The following is a 27,136-nucleotide window of genomic DNA, read 5'->3' as shown; positions in this document are numbered from 1 at the left end:
TACAAATTATTCAAAACATGGTCTCGCCGTTGGATTCTACACATGTAATACTAACAGATATACTTGTATCATTTATTTCATTTTATTGTTCCTCTTTGCATATAAAAGAGATGTTGTAAAGTTCCAACCTTCCAACCTTTAACCCTTAATAAAATTGCAAAATACGAACGTAAAAGTATTTACATAAAACCGTTCATCTCGTAAACTTGCAAGATACAAGAACAAAACTGATAAAAGTAACTAATATAGAAGGGGCTCTCGATTAATGCCCCCCCCCCCCAGAGTCATTAAACGAGAGCCCGAGACGACGAGAGTCTGTATAAACGAGACTTTAAAATACAGTGACCGAAAGTCGTGTGACAATTGAAAGTCCCTCCAATAAAATCATTCTTTCTAAATTTTCAAAATTCAAAACTTTTAAGTTATATTATCCCCAAATTAGCATGGAAAGATTAGATAAGAAAACATAACGATGTATTTCAAAGAATTGTTACATTTAAAATTTGCCATAATGTAAATTGCTATACTATACTTAATTTACATACCAAATTATACAATGCATATATTCGAATATGGAACACTTTACCAGGATTTAAAAAAAAAGAAGTGAATATGAAAGTCATTAAAGTGGCCATATGGATGAGAATTTGGTATTTATTTTGGATTTTTATTTGATAAAACAGCTTTCCTATGTTTTTCTACTTGAAAAAATAATGTGAAATAACATATACTAAGTCTATGTTCATAACTCAATAAACAGCAAAACATTAAACAATGTGTAAAATGTTTGTTATTGTACATACAATAACAAACTTTTTACACTTTTTCCATCTTTTTGCAATGTATTGAGTTATGAACATGGACTTGGTATATGCTATTTCGCATTATTTTTTCAAGTATAAAAACACAGTGAAGCTGTTTTATCAAATAAAAATCCAAAATAAATACCAAATTCTCATCCATATGGCCACTTTAACAAACAAAATGCTACCCATTACAGACAACTGGTAGAAAATGTGAGTAGATTTATTTTGAGATGTGTCCGTTAGCTAGCAATCAAATGAAAGTCACCTCAATGTATTATTTTCGTCTTCATATCTGTCACACGTCACCATGTACGCACCCAAATAATCCCATTGTATGTAGGGTTGAAACATAGAAATTCTTTCAATTGTTTTAAATCTTTTTGTACTTCTTGATACTTTCTATGTATTCATCTTCTTGTAACTGAATGAATGCCTGGAAAAGAGGAGGAAATATTCAACAAACTACTGGCAGCAAAATAAGTTTGACCTAGCTAAAGTTGACTAGAAGTATTTATTGACCTAGAAAGATTGATAATTGACCTGAAAGTTGAGTAATAATATAATTAACGAACACACACACACACACACACACACACACACACACACACACACACACACACACAACACTATTTTATAAGTTGAGAGCTTCCTTGTGTGTATTGGTTGAAAAGTTAGTACCAACGAGTCCACCGCAACAGTTAAATTTCCACCAGTGAAACATAAATGTTTGTTGCCATTTTTTCAATAGAAATAGTTTTGTCTTTAAATACGGTCGTCATCAAAGTATGAAGCAATTTCAAAAATGATAAACTCTGTAAAAAGTTCGTAAACTCATAGTGGATCGTCCACTTACCTCTTCCAAAGAATGTTCTTGAAATGTAAAATCTTCTATAACACCAGTCCTTGCCATGTTTTGCAGGCGCTTCCTCAATTCTTCAAAATTAACAACACTTGAATCTACCTCAAGCTGGACTGGATCAGTGGGTCTTATCTGAATTAAAACATACCATACATTTAAAACATTTCCGTATTATGTATGTGTGTATGTGTGTATGTGTGTATGTATGTATGCATGTATGTATGTATGTATGTATGTATGTATGTGTGTATGTGTGTATGTGTGTATGTATGTATGCATGTATGTATGTATGTATGTATGTATGTATGTATGTATGTATGTATGCATGCATGCATAGGTGTGTGTGTGTGTGTGTGTGTGTGTGTGTGTGTGTGTGTGTGTGTGTGTGGAGGAACGGTTTGATACATGCGGATGTATGAATAGAACGGTGGATGTACGTATGTATGGATAGCTAGATGAACGGATGATAAGTCTTCAGTTAGTGTTGTATCTTGTATTGTCTATAACTAAACGTATGGTAGAATTGTACTGAATGATAGATACCTGGTAAACTTTGGGTTGGAACGATTCATTCAGTAGGGTATATAGCATGGGCAGTTTTGCTTCAGATGAAAATATGTCGACGATGAACTTTCCATTGAAGTTATGCTTGAATTCTTGCAAGCTGCCCTGGCGATTTATAACTCCATTCTTCAGCATTACCAACCTATCACATAACCTTTCACACTCTCCAAGACTGTGGAGGAAGAAGATCCATGAAAAGGGTATATATAATATATATATATATATATATATATATATATATATATATATATATATATATATATATATATATATATATATATATATATATAGGTAGATAGATACCATACATACATACATACATACATACATACATACATACATACATACACACACACACACACACACACACACACACACATACATACATACATACATACATACATACATACATACATACATACATACATACATACATACATACATACATACATACATACATACATACATACATACATACAAACATAAAGTTGTTATCCACTGATGCTGACATACTTACCTATGTGTAGTCATAATAATGCTTACACCAGCTGCCTTCTTCTTTTTTATAATGTTCCACATCATTCTCTGATTCCATGGATCCATATTATTGGTTACTTCATCCTTGAAATGAAAAACGATATGAGCTGTCAGTAGTGATAATGCATATTAAATAATGATAATAATATCAAATAATCACCAAAGCACTTTTCAGGTGTTATTGATGAAGTTATAAACAGATTGGTTTACATTTTTCTTTGAATTACAGCAATTTGTAGATAGCTCGTTATTTGCATTTCAATGATCATCTTGAAAACGTTCAAGTATTACTAGAAGTATTTTCTAAAAAGATTAATCTAAATATAGTAATTTAAATATATTATGTTCTTTGCATTTTAAGGAAATCTACCTTGAAAATGTTCAATTATTCGAAATTTATACCAAAAATTGGGTTTGCACAAGACGTAATGATGTTTGAATCGCATTGTAGGATTCAGAAGACTCAATTTGTTATGTCATTGACTTATTTCACTTCCCAAAATGCTTCATTGCAGAAGTCTGATATAGCAGATATTTGACTTACAAGGATCACGATGGATTTGTCTCCGTAGAATGCCAATGCAGCGGTCAGCTTTCTCCTATTTCCACCACTGAGATATTTCACTGGTTTGTCAGCTTCATCTTGCAGATAGAATTCATTTAAAGTAGACTTGATGACCTTGAAGGTAAACACGAAAAAGGTCACTGACCGCATTAAACTTTACCACAGTAACTCAAGTTATTATCTATGTTCAGAACAAAACTGTGTCAAAACTGTTGAGTTTTCATTAATTATGTCAACTTACACAAGACCCCAAAAGTATGATATCTGGATTGTCTTTAAAAATTAACATATTTGATAGGTAGCATGCTTTAAGTATATCTTAACTGTTCAAATTATATTCCCTTTATGCTTAGTTTTCTATTCTTCAAATACTGTTCAACAATATGACTACTATCAACATAATCTCCAAGGAAAAAGTAAGCTTATACCTACCGTTTTCACCGCGTTCTTTGGAATATTCTGCAGCTTTCCGTAAAAAGTGAAATGTTCCTTCGGCGTTAACTCTTCAAATAGGGCATCAAACTGTGGACAATAACCCATTCTTTGCCTTATATGGCTATGGTTATTGAGGCGGTACAATACTTCAACATCACGTGTTCTGAAATTGATCATTGTACACAGAATAAGAGAAATATTCCATTCTTTTAAATTCAATGGCGTTATTTGCGAACGGAGACTTATACCAAGAGAAATCAAATAACTTACAATCTCTGTCGTTCCTAATTTACTTCACAATGGATACGCAATGAAGAACAATTTAACAAACTTTGTTCTCAAGAATCTTAAAAACACCAACTTGAATAATTACTAAACTTCCACCAAGCATTGATACTATAGGAACCCTCTAAACATTTGAAAGAGGTGACACTCATTGGGAAGGAATCCAGAAGCTGATATTTCATACTAGGATTATTGTGTGTGTGCAACCAACCTAGAATCTATTGAATTCTGATGTCGGAGACTTAGGAGGGCCTAACTGTCAGAATGGAACTATGTAACTATGTAATGTAATGATAATTCTTTCTACTCTTAACATTGAACAGTGTGGTTTGATTAGCGTAGACTTACCTATCACTATTAATGTAGATCTCTCCACTTGTTACACTTGTAAACCCAGTTACCATCTCTAGAGTCGTAGTCTTCCCTGAACCATTGTGTCCAATTAAGCCCAAACACTATCATAAAACATATAACAGAGCTATGTGAATATCTAGTCAAAAGTTTCATATAAATACACTCCTCCCATCGCAGCATACAAACAAGATCGTTATGAATAGGGAACTTGCAATCCAGACTGAGCATGCTCAGACGCAAAGGACTATGGGTTTATCTGTGGTTATCGTAATACCTAATGTGGAGGCGTACGCGTAAAATTACAGGGCAGCTATCTCAACAATTAGTATTAGATCGACAACATAATCTCTCTGTACAGTCTAACACAAATCTTATTTTGTTTACAGCGTTTGTAAAAGGAAACGTTACAAAGTATGTCAAAAATAATTGTTGGGTGATACAGAGGTAAATATTGAAACTCCTGAACTCTTACCTCGCCTCGTTGAACATAAAACGAGACACAATTTGCAGCCACAAAATCAACATTGCGTCTAGGTCTATAAATCTGCAAGAAATATAAACATGCTAGGTACATACTTAAGGTCATGGTATGGAAGTTTGCCTCATTACACAAATCGCATATCACCAAATTAACTATACATCAATACTAGGAATACCAATAACACATTATTCTTTACCCAAAACTAAGACTTCAAATCAATTAGGAAACACAAAACCCGTCGAGGATTCTCTATCCAGCTTTCTACAATTGTAATTGTTGGCAATTCCTTAGTTTTACAAGGGAAGATTTCTTATAGGTCTGCTGAATAATGTAATCAATTATGACATTATGTTGAAATCTTCAACCATATTCTAGGTATGCTTGATTGATTGATAAATCTCAATCTATTTCTTCTGCGGAATTCTATTTGAGTACATGCATATTATACATATTATGTAATATTGTTATTATTAGTACAATATTTTATATATAATATTACATATAGACACATATACGTATTATATATAGCAAATCTATAACATATATTTAATATATATATAGACAGACAGACAGACAGACAGACAGACAGACAGACAGACAGACAGACAGACATATATACTTATAAAAAGTATTACCTTGGTAATATTCCGAACTATAAGACTTTTATTCTCCCCGCTTGATTGTTTCAAACGTACGTCGAAATCCGAATCTATAACATCTTTCTTCCTGTAATAAACAATGAGAACGAATATGGAACACCACCTTTTTTACGTGAAATAAGAAACTTAAATATGCCAGTTACAATTGCTTCAATAGAAATTAATATTATATTTATTGGACTGGAAGTATCAATTTTCGAAAATATGTCCCACAAGGATGGGTAAAAGGTTTGCTTGAAAATTATCATCACACATTATAACTTCTGTATCATGGTCTGTTTCATTATTATTTGTAAGTTTGTCCTGCTGTAAATTTGTACATATTATCTAATTTTCTTCATTAATTGAGATCAAACTCGATTAGTTGTTTTGTCAACTATTTTTGCCTCCATTTCCAAGTCTGCTCATTTACAAAATTGTTTCACTCAAATATTTATCGTTTCAGTTGTTTAATTTTAATCTAGTGAAAATAAAGTATAATTATGTATTATTTTAAAGAATGGTGCGATAGGAAATGTGATCCATTCCTTTCTCACAGTAATGTTGATATTTTCAATAAGAAAGGAAACATGCAAGTTACAATTACTTTAAGATTGTCACATGGTGATATACATGACTTAAAATCCTCTTCTTTACTTACATCCGATAGTTCAAAGGCCAGTACTCGTATATCATCAGAATAACTATTGCAATAATCCCTTCTATAAACATCACCTTCAACATGGTTGGGATTAATTCAATATTACTAGGATATCTTGTATGATCAATGTTATCTATAAAATGAGAAATTAATCATTGATGACAGTTTTATTGGTACAGACAACCTAACATTACAAATCATTGTGGAATATTACCCTAATAATACCTATTAGATATCACAAATGAGAATAGGGAACTTGCAAACCCGCCATGTTGAATATTGCATCATGGGAAATGCGATTATAAATACTAATAAATTAGTATTGTATACAATGTTGATACATTATTTGTAACCATAAATAATCAATTCATAGTTACCCTGACCATTGTGGAAGGTTAATTTTATCAGTAGCTCCAGATTGGGTATTACGATAACCACAAATATATATAACATTATTATTAGCAAGATGGTGACACTGTTGAATCCACAAAGGTCATACACTATTGAACAAATTGTAAAGATAATGTGAAAATGGTTGGGAAAATCTGCAGTTCACATCATGCAATGTAAGATATTAGTATTTTTGGATTCAAAAGGCGTGCAGGAAAAAACATACTCTGTGAAGTGCAAAAGTGAGTGAAATCTTACCCATTGAGCTATTGAAGACTTCCAAATTGTACTGGCATTTTGATATGAATAAACCACGATGAAGAGAGTATGTCGGAATAAGCATCAATAAATTATTCAAAGAAGCGGGTGTAAATGGCTGAAAGTAAGAAAATCGTTGTCATCATCATCATCATCATCATCATCATCATCATCATCATGATCATCATCATGATCATCATCATCATCATCATCATCATCATCATCATCATCATCATGATCATCATCATGATCATCATCATCATCATCATCATCATCATCATCATCATCGTCATCATCGTCATCGTCATCATCATCATCATCGTCATCGTCATCGTCATCATCATCATCATCATCATCGTCATCATTTCGGTGTGCAAAATTGACAATTCGATATTTAACAAAATATTTTCTGGATAACGTAGACATATATAGGGCGTTACATGGCATGTTACCTTAAAAACCAGTTTAAGTTTTTGTTTTTACGTAAACTCATTGTATAAATCTGTGTGCGAATCATAACTTATTCAGAGGGAAATACAGTAGTCTCCTTACCACACTATAAGGAAAATGTTCTGTCCCGGTTTGAAATGTCATGGCAGTTATCGTAATTATAAAATTCATAGTTGCCAAAGACAAGTAACCTCGGCTGGAATCACTGAATGCCAACGATATCACATATAAACTTGGCACTGTACACCATCTGTGTGCAAATTAAAGACACTTTGTATTGTAATGGTCCTCACGTGATGCCGCACGTCCTAAACTGAGACCCAAACAGCCCATACTAAAATACCTTACAACCCAAACTTTGAAACGCTCACAACATCTTTGAAAAGTTTCACCAAAACATAATATAAGGCTTTCATTGCAAGAAAAACTGACGATATGCGAACGTAAGTATGACGTCATCATATAAGTATGAATAGACGACAACTATAAATCAACATAAACCTCATTCATCGATAGACAATGATTAACTTCTTCAGTGGAAGTGGACGAAAGACATTGCTGCAGGTGTCAAGTGAATGGGAAATTGATGACTTGAACATCTGTTCACTTTCTCTTCTAAGTCTTTCCGATCCTTTTTAATTTATGTTACTATTAACGTAAATATTTTTATAATTTGTAGCATACAGTAAGACATAGTCGCCATTTATGCTGCGTGTTATACTAAATAAATGAAAAGTTTGGTACAAGAATACAAGATTTCTCCACGAGGTAAGATAATTTGAATCATGACCTAACATGAAATGTCAGTGTAAAGTTCGTATGTATGTATGTATGTATGTATGTATGTATGTATGTATGTATGTATGTATGTATGTATGTATGTATGTATGTATGTATGTATGTATGTATGTATGTTCATGACAATCAATTCAATCACAACAGAAGAACTATAATTCAACTTACCCATACATACCAAAGAGCCAAACCATTTTTTCCATTGTATTGTAAATTATGTAAGGGTGGTCTTCGAATAACACTGCAATGGTTAGAACGCCAGCGATCGAAAGTGTGTATATAAACTGCGTACGTATAGAGAGATCATACGAAATAGGGAGATAAATAAAATTCAATGTCTTGTCATTCATCTCAAATCTTCAAACCACTTAGTACACTATATTATTATTTAAATATAACTATCATTAGCTCTTCTGGTAAATACACTTTTGATAAAATATAAGGCTATGCGTAAATCAATAGAGTATTTCGAATATGTGTTTATTATTATGTAAAGTCACTTACCATATCCCAAATGAAGTTAGCAGCCCAATACATTTTTACATCAACACCGTACAATAGCTGCATGTCCTTTGACTTACTTGTCTTTTCGAATATCACATTTATAACTACACTCGACACTAACAAAGATATGATGAAAGTGAATGCAATTCCACCGTTCATAATATCTCCTGTACGTCTATAATTTAAAGAATAATAGAAATAAAAACAATAATGAGACATGCATACATACATACATACATATACCATAACACCTTTTCAGCCCGAAAATGTGTCGGAAACACGCTCTTTTAAAACTTTATATTAGTGCACTCAAAATGTATGGTTTTAATGATATAGAGTAATATATATAGCTCTAATATATAGCTCAATAAATGGGTACAGAATGATCTTGTTGAGTGTCTGCTTGTACAACTCATCTCCAAGGGGATTTTAGCACAAGTTTGTTTCTTTACTTTTCAGAGTTCACCGCTGGTAGGCCTGTCGGTTTTGGTTTGTGTGTATATTACAATATGGTGATATGATAACAGCTAATGTTTGGCAATACAGAACATCGAGGGTCCTAAACATTTCGTAAAGTTGATGTAATCGCACTACTATTGCAGTTATTGTAAGGGTGCTTTGGTATGCTAGAGAAGAGAATTTGAGGTGTCCATTGTACTATGTTAATATAAACTACAATGTGTTTCCTTGACTCTGATGGGATGTGGCGATTTGTAATGCCTGTAACATATAGCGTTTGTAAAACGTATACGTAGTGTCAGAAACGCAAAGTATATATGCGTATTAATATCTCCATACTGAACATCAGAACTTATTTGTAAGTTTATTTCCTTTTACTTTAAACCTGTTCGAGAACTTTTTATAGTTTTATCGCTAGTGCAACTTTAGTAAAGCATTGACTGTGAAACAGCCGTTAGCAAACTTACCGGTATGCTATCAATGTAGGTATCATAGTTTTATCAATCGGATGGGAAATTGTTGTAATGCCGTAAGTTGATGGGTCACCATGAATTTTATCATCTATGTGTGCTCGAAGTATGGCATTATTCAAGACATTCAACGCAAAGGGAGCTCCATGGTAGGTTTCACCACTATACCACGTCTAGGAGAGAAAATGTAAAAGTAAAGTATTAATGAAAAGTTTACTTAAATCAGACAGACAGTTATTTAACGACTTATTCATTAAATGGTCATTCCAACAATGTTAACACACAAACGACTTACCGATGGTCTAGTCATAAATTCCCAAAGCAATAACATTTCCAGCACTATTTTATTCAGCAGAAATTCTTCATCACTTCAAATATGTGATCTGTGAAGCTGCCCTGCTCAGTCTTTACTCATACTCATTTTGGCAGGGTTATCAGAGTACATTTACACATGACTGTATTTCAATATTGCAACTGAAATATCATATAATTCTCAATACGCTTGCCATGCCATACATACATACATACATACATACATACATACATACATACATACATACATACATACATACATACATACATACATACAGACACACATTCACACACACACACACATACATACATACATACATACATACATACATACATACATACATACAGACAGACAGACAGACAGACAGACAGACACATACATACATACATACATACATACATACATACATACATACATACATGCATACATGCATGCATACATGCATACATACATACATACATACATACATACATACATACATACATACATACATACATACTTGCATACATACATACATGCATACATACATACATACATACATACATACATACATACATACATACATACATACATACATACATACAAATGTACTTACGTACATACGTACATACATACATACACACACACATACCCATCTCGTTATGTTTCTGATATTGATACTTACTTGCGCTATAAGCTCGTCACTACTGTCTCCATGGAATGTCAATGCCATATATCTACAAACAAAGATATAATAAATCATTTAGCAATACAACAATTTAACGAGTGGTTGTGACACTACATCAGTATCACAACATCATCTACACAGAACAAAAAAAAAAAAACTTTAGCTAAATCATCACATTACAACTATTTTAAAAAAAAATGAATATCTCTTGGAGTTAATGACTAATGCAAATGTAGACACACAGGATATTGATTGTAACCAATAACTCTTTCTCTGTATTTTTTATAAGATTGTCTCATGATATTACGTCCGAATAAGAAGAAATAGGAATTTTGAAAGTTCTATCTTTTCTTGTCAATAGGAAACTTGCAAACCCGCCAAGTTGAATGTTGCATCATGGAAATGTTATAATAAATACTAATCAAATAGTATTGTAAACAATAATTTTACATTGTTTGTAACCACAAACGATTAATTCATAGTCACCCTGACCTTTGTGGGAGGTTTATTTTATCGGTAGCTCCAGATTAGGTAATACGATAACCACAGATAATCCCATAGTCCTTCGCATCTGAGTATGCTCAGTTTGGATTGCAAGTTCCCTATTGCAATGAACTCACAGAAAACACACCTTTATATTAACACACGCACGAAGTGAAAGATCATCAGTCTTTCATCTCATTAATATACTAAGACAACTTAGAAGGAATAACAGTTGTTTATATTGTTTAGGTCGATAAAAAATTGTTTAGTTCCGGTCACCCGACCCTATCTACTTTTTCACTGCTACCCTGTACTGTTTTGATGTGATCTTCGACAACCTCGAAGCGTGAAACTCTGAGTAACGAGTTATTACAACCTTATTCTTTTGAATTAAGTCTATAATGCTCTGCTGCTAATATTTGCATCGAGCACTGTTCTCTCCAGCGAGACACGTATATTCATATATATATATATATATATATATATATATATATATATATATATATATATATATATATATATATATATATATATATATATATATTAAAAAATACATACGCCACCTATTCTAAAATTGTGCGTAATCGAAACCGAACAATTTGTTAGGCCTTACCTATTATTTTTATAAGCATTATACGTTGATAAGATGTAATTTGTCATATTTGTACCAGATATATCTTCCAATCGCTCACCAGATGTAACATGATATGAAGGAAGTAATTTTCCATTAGAGCGCTGATGATCAGCTGGGTTGGTATTAATAGTATTGTACTTGTGTCTCGCTTCATCTGTTGCTGATGTAATCTTCCCTGAAAGTATGAAAATGAAATATGAAATATACAACATTAAAGTTACAAATATAATGTATACGTCGATTATATGTACTTGATAAAGTGTCAATATGAAACATGACATACACCAACAATGTGATTCAACATAAACGAAGTCCATTTTTGAAACTCCCTTAACTGCACATGTCTTCTCTAAACCTGTGTGAAAAGTTTGTTATGGTACGTACATGAGGGGATTTGTAAATAATCCTGTATTAAATAATCAAGGTAAGCACCGATGATCGCTTTTAAGCACATGTAAACACAAGTAATCAAACTATTTATAGATGACGGATCAATCGTCCCAATTTTAACTCGTCAATTGTGTCAAGCTGAAAAATATAGTACAGATGCTTCATTAATTAAATATCTAAAATAAATACCTATTTCTAGTCCACATTATTGTTACTGTACGTATACAGAGACATACAATATAAACGGTGGGTTTTAGTTTTTCATGTTTTATATGGGGTGGTGTGACAGCAGGGGCCGATGTTTTTCACAAGTGAAAGCGCTTGAAAAAAGATAAACCAACTCCAAGACATTGCACAATCAAAACAACTAACACTCCAGGGGGGAATACATGTATCAGTGATCAAAAACGTCAGTCCATAAAAAAAATAGAGGCCCTCCCCAACACCTACACGAAAAATGATGATCCACCCCAAAACACCGACTCCTCACCTGTAATTTGTGTCAAGTCCCTAAACAATAAATTCAATTAGTCAAAGGTTGAAAGTTTATGGAACTTTACTATGGTATATTATCAACGTTTCTTCAGATTCCTGCCCCCCCCCCCTTTTTGTAAATTATGACTAATATCTATCAAATATTTTTCTAATCACGCTTGGTTGTACTCAGTCCACGTGAAACTTCTATATGTGATAAATGTGACAGAAACAATGCTATTTATAGTATTGTATATATCCCACCTTCTCTTAATGGACCGACATGTGAGCTTCCTAGACCAGCAGGCAACCAAAATGTATCAATTATCCTTTGTATTGAATCATGACCCATTGAACCTCTGACTTCATTTGCATATGGCACATATAAATATTCTTTCTGGTATCGCGAAGCACTTAACACCAAAGGAGGCAGCGGTTCCAATTCACCAAGATATATTGCGTCCGTCAGAATTAAAACTAAAAGTGCAGGTAATAAAATGATTCGAGCAAACATCATCTTCTTATTTCTGATGAAATGGATGAATCTTTTAAGAATTAAACCTGTGAACTGTTCGATACCGCAAGATGGCGAAGTACATTTTAATGCCGTCATAGATGAGGCGGTGAAAGATACAACTTTTGCCATGATTACCAAAATCGGTGATGACAGTGTGATAATGAATTTCCATACAAAATAAAACAAACGACACCAGCGTAATCGGAAACGCAATTTTTCCAAGACCGATGTACAGCATAGTATGTCACACTGACGTTCATATATGGCATCAGCTTTTTCATATAAACCTAAAAATAAAGGCAGAATGGGTTTGGGTTAAAGTTACAGATCATTGTATCAAAGATAAGAAACAGTTCAACGAAAGATAAAGGTCACATGGAAGGTTTCTATAAAGAGCACATAGAAGGCTTGTAATAAAATAAAATGTGTCTCTAATGTTTACATACATACATACATACATACATACATACATACATACATACATACATACATTCATGCATACATACATACATACATACATACATACATACATACATACATACATACATACATACATACATACATACATACATACATACATACATACATACATGCATGCATGCATGCATGCATACATACATACATACATACATACATACATACATACATACATACATACATACATACATACATGCATACATGCATACATACATACACACATACATACATACATACATACATACATACATACATACATGCATACATACATACATGCACATGCATGCATACATACATACATACATACATACATACATACATACATACATACATACATGCATACATGCATACATGCATACATGCATACATGCATACATACATACACACATACATACATACATACATACATACATACATACATACATCCATGCACATGCATGCATGCATACATACATACATACATACATACATACATACATACATACATACATACATACATACATACATACATACATACATACATACACACACACACACATACATACATACATACATACATACATACATACATACATACATACATACATACATACATGTGCATTAATACCTGTTCCTTTTCTGATTGCTCCAAATTCCAACGCGTCAACCTCTACCAACATTTTCTTCGCTGTACCATACTGTTTTCCTGAAATTTTCAATTTTGAATTATATATCTATTATTGAACAAGAAGGAGTGGTGCTGCTGAGCAATCGATTTTGTATTACTTTGTATAACTTTACATTATTTTGTGTGAACAAATAGTTAAGCAAAACAACACAATATGAAACAATGTGTACATTAATTTATCTACATCTATAGTATCCACACAGCAATATCTTATATATGCTATACCTATATATATATATATATATATATATATATATATATATATATATATATATATATATATATATATATATATATATATATATTTCTGCGTGTGTGTATACATACATACATATATACATACATATATATGTATATAAGCTTATATATATATGTGTGTGTAACTACACATCAATTTGTACTTTGAAGTGCTAATCAAACTTTGTATATATACACTATCTATACGAATGGTTTCACGTGTACTGCACCTCATAGTATCATATATATTCGTGAAATATATCATTTACCATTAAATATGTCCAAACTTCCTTTGGTGACAGTTAAAAAGACATCTTCCAGGGATGCTGCATGGAAGTTAAAATCAGCTATTCCATATTCATCCTTAATTTCCAGTAAGAGCTCCATAACACGATCAAACTGGAAATCTACATCTGTAACGTCCTCATTTGACAAACGAAATACAGTCAGTTCTTTAGTTCTCAGTTCACATTTAGCATCCTTTAACTCTTGATGTATGATATCAACTACAGTGTCAAAAGAACTCATTCTATCCAAGTAGACAATATCATTTTTAATCTGTGTATCGGTAGGTGCTGAAAATGGAAAAGAGGGAAAATGCTATGAATACTATATTTACAAAATCGAGAAGAAGGACAGATAGACAGCTAGGTATCAGGAGGTATATGGAGTGTTGGATCGTTTGAACAATCGATGGCCTGGCTATATTAATTGGAAGGGAAGCAGATGATAGACTTGTGGATGCATAGGCGAATGGATGGTTGGTTGGTTGGATGGATGGATGGATGGATGGATGGTTGGTTGGATGGATGGATGGTTGGTTGGTTGGATTGATGGATGGATATATAGAAGGACAGAAGGATACCACAAAGACAAACAGGTAAATTTGTGTGAAAACATTTTTTGGATTGAATTTCACAGAGACAAAAATGCATGATTAAATATGTCGAGGGAATGAGCATGTGATACATACATACATACATGCATACATACATACATACATACATACATACATACATACATACGTACGTACGTACATACATACATACATACATACATACATACATACATACACACACACACACATACATACATACATACATACATACATACATACATACATACATACACACATGCATGCATACATACATACATACATACATACATACATACATACATACACACATACACACATACACACATACACACATACATACATACATACATACATACATACATACATACATACATACATACATACATATAATTATGTTAGTGATTTAATGGTTTGATAGGTAGGTCAGTGTGTGGTGTTTTTGTCAAACAGCACCATTTTTAACGTTTCTTGAACGAAACATTAGATAACTATAAACTAAGCTCTCCTTACCTCCTGATGTGTTTAGAACGTTTTTGGGATATAGTGTTAATTTGTAATCGTAACCCAGTTGATTCAACAAATAGTTCATACTTCCATGACACTGCAATGTCCCATCAACCAAAATGGCTATTTTGTCTCCCAATAACTCTGCTTCCTGCATACAATGTGTTGTAAGTATTGTTGTACAATCTGCAATATATTGACAAAAAGAAATTAAAAAAAAAACATTGCGCACCAAGATTCTAAAGAAGAGTATTCTAAGCAAAAGAAAGACAAAGGAACAAACATTTACTAAGAATTACAGATAGTTGGCAAGAACATGTTCAGTGTTATAGAAGGTATGTCAAACACTTATCGGCCTTACCTATGTAATATCTTAAGACTAATCACATTGTATTTTAATACCATAATATACAAACTATTCTTAATCTTGCATTAAGCAAAACATCTTGTTTTGCAAGATCTCGATAACGAAACGAATGCATTTGTTCATTGCTGATATGATATCATAAATATTTGGAGGGAGAGGATATATTTTATAGTTGTCGATGACAAAGCTATTAGTATATCGTAATTTGTCACAGCAATAATTCGTATCTCTAGGAATAATACTGAGAAGGAGTCACTGAAAGAATTATCAACTTTATAAATCACCTTTCCTATGTTTGTTTATCAAGTCCCATATCTTTCTCTTGGCATATGGATCCACACTAGCTGTAGGTTCATCAAGAATAACAATGGAAGGTTTGCCTATAAAAGCTATCGCAACTGATAACATTCGTTTCATTCCACCTGACAGCTCACTTACTCTGCTTTGCCTCTTATTGGCTAGTGGCATATTCAGTAGGATTCTTTCATGGAATTAAAAAAGTGAAGACAGAAAACAAATGAATACTTATGAAAATAATATACGTTGTTACAATTTATGTGATTTAGCAATGTTCTACTTAGATGTAGTGTATCCGGCTTAAAAGTGTAGCAATGTTGGTAAGATTTTCTGTCACATCAGACGACGATGAAAAGAAGCAACGTTTAATAATATTTTGTTTTTGCACCCTGTAACATGTTGTAATTTGACTGGTCAATTTGCCACAGGCTCTAGTATTTCTTAAATCAAAGAAAAACGTGTATTTTTCATAATATATGTGTATGTAATATCTTGTCATGGCTTTAAAAGGTACACCAGAAATCATTTAAGAAATTGCGCTAAAGGGAACACCACGGGAAAGGACTAATATATGTAAAATTACATAGGTCAATTAAGAAATGAATGCCAAGAAAATAGAAATTGATGAATAGTTTTCTTTTTTAATAGGCTGTTTTAATGCAATGATAATAAGACTAATATGTTATGATATGTTTAAATGTGTAACACCACTCTTATATATTGAGTACAGCCATCATTAACTACTTAGCACAGACAACTTACTCTTGTACTTGTCTTTTCGCTTCTTCAGCAGAACTACCCCCTAACCTACTGTAAAACCATAAGTGTTCTTCGACAGTCATGCTATATGTGTGGTAAAGAAGAAAGGTTTACTCAAGAGCATTAAGATAAACCGGCCATCCGGAAAATAATCAAGATTACCTTATGATGTAAATTCGGCTACACAGTGTTGCTATCATATATGCTATATATAATAAAACAGAACTAATGACGCTCAAGTGCAAGTGTAGCGTCATTGGACATTTGTTGTTTCAGAGAAACATAATGTAATACTAACAGAACCCAATGCCTCGTGAGTGCCATGTTTGGTACTCACAGGTATTTACACGATTGCTTGCTGTGTTCTCTACGACAGAACTTTCACAATGGTACCAAGTGAAAGTGCAACAGAAAATAACACAAGCACGATTTCGTATACAAGGAACAATCGCGTACTCATTTGCATATCATTAGCATGCATGCATATGTAATAATTCAAGATCAAAACATTAGCTAGCTAAAGGTTAGCAAAATGCTCAATGGGCGTTTATTAAAATAATCATATCGTAAGAGATGAATTTAGTAAACATTGTTTTAAGTATTTATTTACAAATGCGACTAAACGAATTTGCGGATTAGAAAGTGCAAAATTATAACAAACTAGAGAGAAACCAGAAACTGTTCGATTAATTGCTGTAAATTGTTGGTATATCGTTGGTGCTTAACTAAATGCTGATTGTTTTAGTAACTCTTGGACTGTCTCCTTAACTAAGTGTCATGCACTCACATTTGGACTGATAATAGTTTTCTCAACGAAGATAGCTTCATTTAAGAATTTAATTGTTACACGAACAAATATTTCGTGTCAAAATTTTGTTGAAGAGTCTACGTCCACTTACACAATACACATGGAAATTGAACTGTACGCATTATATTTTCGGATAAGGTTAGTACAACGAAGGGGAACAGATATAGATAACTTTTAATTATATTACATCTGCATCACTGACCTTTCGTGCAACGAGTTTCGCTGGGGACAGAATCCAATAACGCCACGTGTTTTGTTACGTCCATCAATAAAGACTTCTCCTGATGTAGGACTTATAATATTAGCAAGTATGGAGCTGAAAGAAAATGACATGTCACAAAAGTTAAGATCTTTGTATCTCTGAAATGAATTTAATAAAAACAGCATTCTGTCATTCATTAAGATTAAGAATTTTGTAAAAAGACATGGGATGTCCTTTCTAAATGCATTTTTAATTAAGTAGTCATTTTTAATAGCTGTTATTGATATCTAGTGCCAATTATTTGCGTGAACTACTCGGTAAATATGTACATCCTGAATAAATATAATTTTGTTCATCAGATGTTATATTGTCTAAAGGTCGTTTCTGACAATGTCAGGTTACTGAACTCATTCAAAGACAACTTACATAGCAGTACTTTTCCCGGCTCCGTTGCATCCAAGAACGGTCGTTATTTCCCCTTGATAAAAATCAATGCTTACGTTCTTCAATGCAAAATCACGAACCCCATTGTAAACCTGTTGAAAATGTAAAAAGACCACTAACCAAGATTCCGACACTATTTACAGACCAATTGTGGGTTATTGAATTATGTCACCAATAGTGTATATACACACGTGAGGGATACATGTACCGGACCATTAAGACAATTCTGAATATAGGCTACAAACCCATATGTTTCTGAATAAGTCTTAACACTGTCACAGTGTTTTCGTCATCTTACACACAAAGCATATTTCGTTACCTGTTTGGTGCTGTGAGAGCACGAAAAAACCCATAATAAATCTGTCCTTAGAATTGCGATATTGGTATTCGTGACAGCCTCCTGGCTTAATGTTTTTAACGTAATACAATTTGGTATACATTATGTTGTATACAGTTCCCCTAAAAGTAAACATGTAATAAAAAAGCCACAAAACACAACATAAACCACTCACTACTGAAATGTTATCATTCTTATCATTGTACATTTTCAAAGGGGAAACACTCACCTTGGTGATATTCTTACATCGAATAAGAGGAACTGATAAACGGAATTCGTCTTCATTGAAATACTCATCTTTACCATTTTGAGATAAAAAAATAAACCATAGTTTGATGACATAACTTGCATGGACATATATACAAAATTAATGCATCTAACTTTGGTCCTTCTCCTTTAGCCTTACTCGGCTACAATGATATACTTAAACAACTGATATACTGCTGATTACCAAAAACATATCACATTCTCTTTTATCTGCTCTGAACAATTATGTAATAATTATAATAACATTCTAAACTATTCGAATGTCTGCAGATTGAAGAACAAAGTATGTGTGGTTATAAAACGCAATATCTGGGAAGTGCTTTAATCGTGCCATCTTCTGACAGGATGTCGACTTGTATGCAAATCGGTAGTCGTCAGTACATCTTATAGTCCCTGACAGGTGATTGGAAAGCCTGGGGTCTATCACTATTAATATCTTTAAAGTGGTCATATGGATGAGTGTTTGGTAGTGGGCTTTATAATTTATAAAACATGGCTTCCTACTTGAAAAATCAATCTGAAACACATGCAAAGTCATTGTTTGTAACTCGATACATTGCTAAAGATTACTAAATATGTGAAATGTTTCTTATTGTACGCACAATAGCAAACTTTTTACATATTTTTTAAGCTTTTTTGCTCTGTATCAATTCAGTTACAACACAGACTTGGTCAATGTACTTTCACATTGATTTTTAAAGTACGAAGCCACGATAAAATTATTATATGAATTAAAACCAGAATAAATACCCGATCCTCATCCATATGACCACTTTAAGATTGGCATAAATGATGATTGATGTTATCCTAGCTTTTTCTCATTTCTGCTGACTATCTGCCCTCTTGTGAACAGAACTAACATGAGTACATGTATTATACAAACGCAGACATTTAGAATGTCTAGGGTTTCGTAGTTACCTAACATGATGACATAAAACGACTGTATATACATTGTCCACGTTATTGGTTTACTCTATCAGAGTCAACTGTCTTGTGGTATGGTAGTCTCGGTTACCCAGACCTTGGCCGCTGGGGGAGTCTGGGTAACCGAGACTAGTGGTGTGGAGGCAGGTAATGGTTATTGCTAGAACATTCAATTTGCAATTACTACTAAGTATTTATGACACAAAGTGTAATGTAAAGATGCTATAAATGTAACTGTTACGGCTAAACTTTCAATTCAAAGTACCGGCATTAATTCAATAGTTTTGCTTCACACTATATAACTGATGTATTTTGTGAAAATGAAAAAAAAATATGTTAAATGTGTGTTTAGAACATTTACCTTGATTTATGATAGATCGTTCGGTCATATCCAATTTCGATTTGATATATTTAAGACTCAAGCCGTTGAAACATCTCAATATTTCATTAATGGCAACACACATAGCGAATTTCGTGCCTGTTACAAATAAAACTCTTTAGATAACATCGCTACATAAACCAGCAGAGTATACGCATATATATCATGTTGGCACACACAAAGTTACGCACGCACGCAGACACACATATACATATTACATACGTACGTACGTACGTACATACATACATACATACATACATACATACATACATGCATACATGCATACATGCATACATGCATACATACATACATACATACATACATACATACATACATACATACACACACATACATACACACATACATACATACATACATACATACATACATACATACATACATACATACATACATACATACATACATACATACATCCATCCATCCATCCATCCATCCATCCATCCATCCATCCATACATACATACATACATACATACATACATACATACATACATACTGACCACTAAGACGTAAAAGACATTACGAAATCAGGTCATATAAATGAATAACAGTTTTGATAAGAGAAAGCCACTTAATCTTATATTTATGAAATAACAAATAATAAACGACAAGAATCACTTACAAGCTACAATTCGTTTGTAACAGCACATCAGAGTGGTGTAGAGGATAGCATCGATCACTGTAACTGCGATTATATCAATAAAATTTAAACCAGTAAAATCCTCTTCTTTAGGATGGTCAAGAGTGGACCAATGTACGCCCTCACGTTGTATTTGTAGTACGACAAGGTCAGCTGATATATAGCCAATTATAGGATTACATAACAAACACTGTTTACATTGACAAAAATACAAGTCAATTATATCTTGGATTATTTCTCTACGAACAACTTCAAGGTCTTTCAAACATTACAATTTGATCTAAGACTTGCACATGAAGGTCAAAGGTTAGTATCTGACTAGAAAGTTAACCTCCAACATTGTGGGTGTAAACACTTCCGTAATGTCTCTACAAAATGTTCAAAGTTAATGAACAAGTTCGTATTTGATATTGAAGGTAACGGTCATCGCCAAAGATTAGGATCTAAAAGGCTTATTTTTATAAACATTGGTACAAATCATTGAATAGCACAATCTTATATTGGCCATAATGTTGAGGTGAAAGTCTTAATAGAAAGCTTATCACTGACGAAGACATTATGACGGATTATTTGTGTATTAAAAGTTTTGACTTAAGGTCGAAAATATTCGTATTTACAACAAAATGTTCAAAGTTAATGAACAAGTTCGTATTTGATATTGAAGGTAACGGTCATCGCCAAAGATTAGGATCTAAAAGGCTTATTTTTATAAACATTGGTACAAATCATTGAATAGCACAATCTTATATTGGCCATAATGTTGAGGTGAAAGTCTTAATAGAAAGCTTATCACTGACGAAGACATTATGACGGATTATTTGTGTATTAAAAGTTTTGACTTAAGGTCGAAAATATTCGTATTTACAACAAACACGGCCGCTGCTTCGCCATACAAGTTAAGTTCGTAAAATCCACTGACTTGTGTGTATTCCCTGGAATAGAGTTTAAATGACATTGGGTATTAGATGGATGGGGATATTGGCATAGCTCCCACTGGGTGACGGCCGTCTGGGCTAATAAGTATACTTACGGAAAGCAGTTTCCAGGATTTACTGACGACGTCAAAGCCAAATAGTTCCAACGAACACATAATTACGTACACAGAATACGTTATAATATATATCACAGCAAACACCACAGCAGCCATATTAGCATTTCTGAAGAACTTGCTCAACAATACACTGCAAGGCAAATAAAATGATGCATAAATTAAAATATATGTGATAAAAGTATTAGATAATACTCGATATCACGTTTCATACCATTGTGGTTATATTTTCTAAACTTGTGAAGGCGTTCTTAGAGAATGAGCGCTCGAGGACAAAATGGGGAGGGACACCACAAAAGTTTTGAATGCGAAGGTGGGGTGGTAAATTTGATTTAATTGCAGTATACTATGACATAAGATTATGTGTATAGTTTGACATTTTATGTCTTTATATTTCACCTACATGGCTTTGTTTTTTCAAAAGAATTCGAAGTGCTCACCTCCAGCAGCCGTCATGGGCTGGGGATGGGGGAAAATCAAGGTTGGAGGAAGCACTACTGGCTTATATGTAATATCGCCTTTGCAATTAGTTAGCCGCAGGGTGCAATTTGATATTTCCTACTTGCGAAGTCCACATTCCCTTATTTGTAATTAAAGAACTGTATTGTAAACAATTCAAGTGGTTATCAAATAACTTTAGCTCATGTTAGCATCGTAACTATATGTCATTTATGTTCAATGGTACACGTACCTGTAAGTGAAGAAACATGAGGAAAATATTCCCAGGATAATCCACAAAGTAAAAAAATCGGTTAATCCAAAGATATTACTATATTTAAGAATCAATATCAGCAAAGAGTTTTGAGTCTGTATTTCTATCATGGCTGTTAAATACCAGGACATCCAGAATGCTCTTATATCAAGACCCATAGTTCTCATTAACTATAAAGAGAAGGTGAGAAGGTAATACATCATTATCAAGCTGTATGTACACACAAATAGATGTGTGTGTGTGTGTGTGTGTGTGTGTCTGTGTGTGTGTCTGTATGTATGTATGTATGTATGTATGTATGTATGTATGTATGTATGTATGTATGTATGTATGTATGTATGTATTTATGTGTGCATAATGTACTTTATGAACGTACGCACGCATGCTTGTTTGTTTGTTTGTTTGTTCGTTCGTTTGTTTCTTTGTAAGTGTGCTTTATATCAAAGAATTAAGAAGCTGGTCATATCAATAAAGAAATACAAATACCTGTTTTAAGCCTTCTTGTTTTTCTTTTACGATGTTCCTACATAGAGTTATTCCTTGTACCACTGTAACTGTCGAAATCGTATAAGACAAGGTCAACATCATATCATGAATGAATCTATAGAACGAGAAGAAAATAAATGTAATGAGGGAGGATTGTGTTTATTGCAATTACATCATAAAAGTGAATTCTGCAGACGATAATGACAGTTTCCAAGATGACTTGATCAGTTTAATACAGTGTCTTCGGATTGGCAAATAGCACTCAATCTAGACAAATGAAAAGTAATGTATATATTGGTGTGACGAACCCATCATATAATTTAGAATGATTGACAATCTGTTGAATGTTGTGCCAGAAGAAAATGATTTGGATGTTTTAATCTATAATTCAGTAAAGCCCAGCATACACTTCAATTTTGATATTACAGAAAGTATATTGATCTACTGAAGAAGATTCAAAGAAGAGCTACCAAGTTAATACCAGAGCTACAGAATTTGTAAGGAGACTGGGGGCACTCTAATCAACTACACTGGAGGAAAGAAGACTTCGAGGCGTCTTTGGAGAAAAAAGAGACTTTTTCGAATTTTGAAAGGATTCGATAAATGTCCTGCAGAGATTCTTCACTCAAGGGACTGTATCTCACTGGAATGACTTACCTGAATATGTTATTCAAGCCAAGACTGTTGTGACTTTAAAATTAGACTTGATCAACATATGAACAATAAGAGGAATTAGCTAAGCCTTTGATGCTTCTTTCCCTGTTGTGTCATCGAGCCTTCCGTGGCGATCAAAGTAAATCATAGCAAATTATCAAACTTTTCTCTGGATGGGCAGGCATACCCGAAAATTATTGCATAGGAACAGGAATTTATATGATCTACTGTCATAACTGTGTGAAATCATTTTGTATATTTTGATATCGTATGAATTTACACACAATTTATTTCTTTTAATGGAAAACATGCACAGTGTTAGATACTTACACATCGTCTTTATACTGTTGATTAGGAAATCGTTTAACGTAACTTCCGGGAAGTTGAATGTATTTGCCTGTCATTTTCTTCATTAATGCCCTGTCCACAACATCCTGTAACCATAGGAACCCACTACCGTAGTAATCATTGCATCTCTGCTGTGGCGTCCAAAACCGTGATCGTATTGCTCTCGTATTAAATACAGAAGTATCCCTGATTTTATAAGTGGCATGCTTTGGTAATCTGCCTTCATTATCAACAGTAAATACCAGCACTGCAATAAACAAGGCATCTAATTAAAGGGGAACACTACTCCAGGAAATAAATATATTTTAATAAAGTTTAGGGTTTGGGATGAATTCATAACTCCTAAGTGCTTCATGAATATTCAGTGTGTCTCTACTAAATAATGTATGTCTGCTAAGTCCCATAATGCAATGGCGGACCAGTGTGAGAACAATGAAATTGAAATTGAGTATCGATTTGGTGTGTCTTGCATATAATGTGAAATCATGGAATGACTCCAGAATCTAAAATTTATGAATTTCCTGGAGTGGCATTCCTCTTTAAGCCTGTATTCGTACAAGTTGAAAGCGTCTGTAAAATATTATAGGTTACAAATACATTGTGTGCAAATAACTCATAAAACTGACTTTTCTTCCACTGTTAAAATTGCAATTTGTTTAATAGATACACTAACTGAATTCGTAATATCCTACACTCTGAACAAAATTGAATCACCTGTGAGAGAACGTATCTTTTTAGCTGTATACATGTTAAATCATATCATATCATATCAACTCAAATCAAATCAAATAGATTTTTGGTTTCCCACCCAAAAATCACAGCGCCCTCAATGGCGATCACGATTTAAACCTGTTATTGCAATACTTTTGGATAAGGTCGACCACTGATTAACATGTACAATGTCTAATTATTTTAATTTTAACACTGTTAAGTAAATAGATTGTGGTTACCTGATCGAAAAGTGTTACTAAAGCTACATGGTGACAGAATGATTCAATACCACGGTCCGTAGCGTAAATCCATAATGTAATATCATACTCGCCTTCTTTCATTATATATATATATATATATATATATATATATATATATATATATATATATATATATATATATATATATATATATATATATATATATATATATATATATATATATATATACACGGAATTAAACAAACGTGAAACAAAAATAAACTTCAATTTTGTTGGTACCTGCTACCATTTGATGTGATTCATCCTTCATCACATAGTCAAATGCTGAGGCTTCATCAGAAAATGCTTGGAAAATGTGTCTCTTGTTTTTACTCTTTAATTGTGACAGAAACAAACATGCCATGCCATCTAGGTAATCGATGCCTTGTTTTAACTGCCAATATTCCGGCAATGGAGTGGGATTGGACGTCAGGAAAGACACGTCAATGTTCTTCATTATCTTCTTGAAACGTTCTGGGTTTCCCATGTAGGAGGATTGAATCTGTCAGTAAGAGATAAATACGTTCATCTTTAAAACTAGTATACTATAATAGCACGTCTTTGAGCTTTTACGTGCAAGGTTACACCTTTGTTAAAACGTTGTACATACAATAACAAGATATTATTACATACAATTATAGGTTTACAGTTATGAAAGCCCAACACACTAGGAGACTATTACACTAGGAGTAAGATGTAGTATCCTGTATGTTCTCCAACATCTAAGTATTTATATAATTGTCTACTTATAGATTTATTTCGTCAATCCTAGTTTCCAGGCTTGGAAAATACCAATGGACGGTGCTGTATTGAAGTTGCTCTTGACTCTCTGTTTTGGTATTTCGACCTGAAAAGGTCAAAATTTACTCACAGATAGCATATATTGCAAGTCCTTCACGTACATTTGATCTTGGCAGAATTGGGAATAGCTCTCTATGTGACCGGATTATGACAACGTTCTGTATGTCATATCAGCTTCACCACCCACCCCATGACTATGTTTATCAACCGTATACATTGATTGTTCACAGCACAATCTATGGTGAATATATAAATAATGACGTCATTAACAACTTACAGTCTTCATGGAATAATAAGACTTTTCAAGATTTCCACTTTTGAGTAGATGTTTTATCTCTTTTGACTTTGTTAACCAATTCTCGAAGAAGTCAATAAACTGTCCAGCGACGTCACTTTCAATCTTGTAGTAAAAACGGTTAAAGAAATTGTAGTTTATCATTATGTTGTTTTACTAACGTAGATATGGTGAAATGTATGGTAGTTTGGAAAAGCAACACTATGTTTTTGTATAAATAACTAATGTCATGAATTCTTAAATATACCGGAATTTAAATAGGGTCGATCAATTCTCAGAAAACAAATATACTCTAGACCTGGTAAGTTACATGGTAAGTTTAACTTACCATGTAACTTACCATGTCTAGTGAATATTTTGTTATTGATATTTATTTCTTTTTACCAAACATGAAACCATTTTAGATATACACTTTTCTAACGTTACACAACACAACACAACACAACACAACACAACACAACACAACACACGCCAAATAACAATATATACCACAACGTTGTACAGTTCAGCATATAAACGTTATCATAAAGACACACCTTAGTTATCAACTCTTCAACTGCTTCTGTCTTAGGCACGTAACCAAATTTCAATTCCCCGTCAACAAGTCGTTTCATGACATGTGCCAT

The 27,136-nt window shown here is 33.1% G+C and overlaps 1 protein-coding gene across 1 annotated transcript; it reads right to left on the bottom strand.

The window, feature by feature from the left end:
* Positions 1–1,176: 1,176 nt before the first annotated feature.
* LOC144447673 (ATP-binding cassette sub-family A member 2-like) lies at positions 1,177–27,136 on the bottom strand. Its single transcript, XM_078137751.1, has 27 exons — positions 27,047–27,136; positions 26,493–26,615; positions 25,655–25,916; positions 24,426–24,690; positions 19,195–19,309; positions 18,611–18,720; positions 18,185–18,298; positions 17,178–17,258; positions 16,403–16,599; positions 15,758–15,937; positions 14,640–14,945; positions 14,074–14,151; positions 12,737–13,276; positions 11,588–11,783; positions 10,489–10,540; positions 9,509–9,684; positions 8,660–8,757; positions 6,186–6,318; positions 5,522–5,612; positions 4,878–4,949; positions 4,400–4,506; positions 3,764–3,929; positions 3,311–3,445; positions 2,747–2,850; positions 2,209–2,401; positions 1,660–1,797; positions 1,177–1,239 (listed from the first exon to the last, which is right to left on the bottom strand). The coding sequence occupies exons 1-27, from the start codon at positions 27,134–27,136 to the stop codon at positions 1,177–1,179; spliced, it is 4,185 nt and encodes a 1,394-aa protein (XP_077993877.1).

Source organism: Glandiceps talaboti, chromosome 16 (assembly GCF_964340395.1).
Source record: "Glandiceps talaboti chromosome 16, keGlaTala1.1, whole genome shotgun sequence".
Taxonomy (NCBI): Eukaryota; Metazoa; Hemichordata; class Enteropneusta; family Spengelidae; genus Glandiceps; species Glandiceps talaboti.
Note: the sequence above shows the minus strand (reverse complement) of the source record. Positions and strands in the feature narration are given on the sequence as shown.

Bases quoted from the DNA above. Each gene is read 5' to 3' on its own strand.
- LOC144447673 (XM_078137751.1), bottom strand. From the start codon at position 27,136: ATGGCACATGTCATGAAACGACTTGTTGACGGGGAATTGAAATTTGGT. The intron at 10,541-11,587 runs GTAAGGCCTAAC...CTTTGTTTGTAG, and splicing joins AATGCTTATAAAAATAATAG to ATATATGGCATTGACATTCC. The intron at 8,758-9,508 runs GTAAGTTTGCTA...TTTAAATTATAG, and splicing joins CCTACATTGATAGCATACCG to ACGTACAGGAGATATTATGA.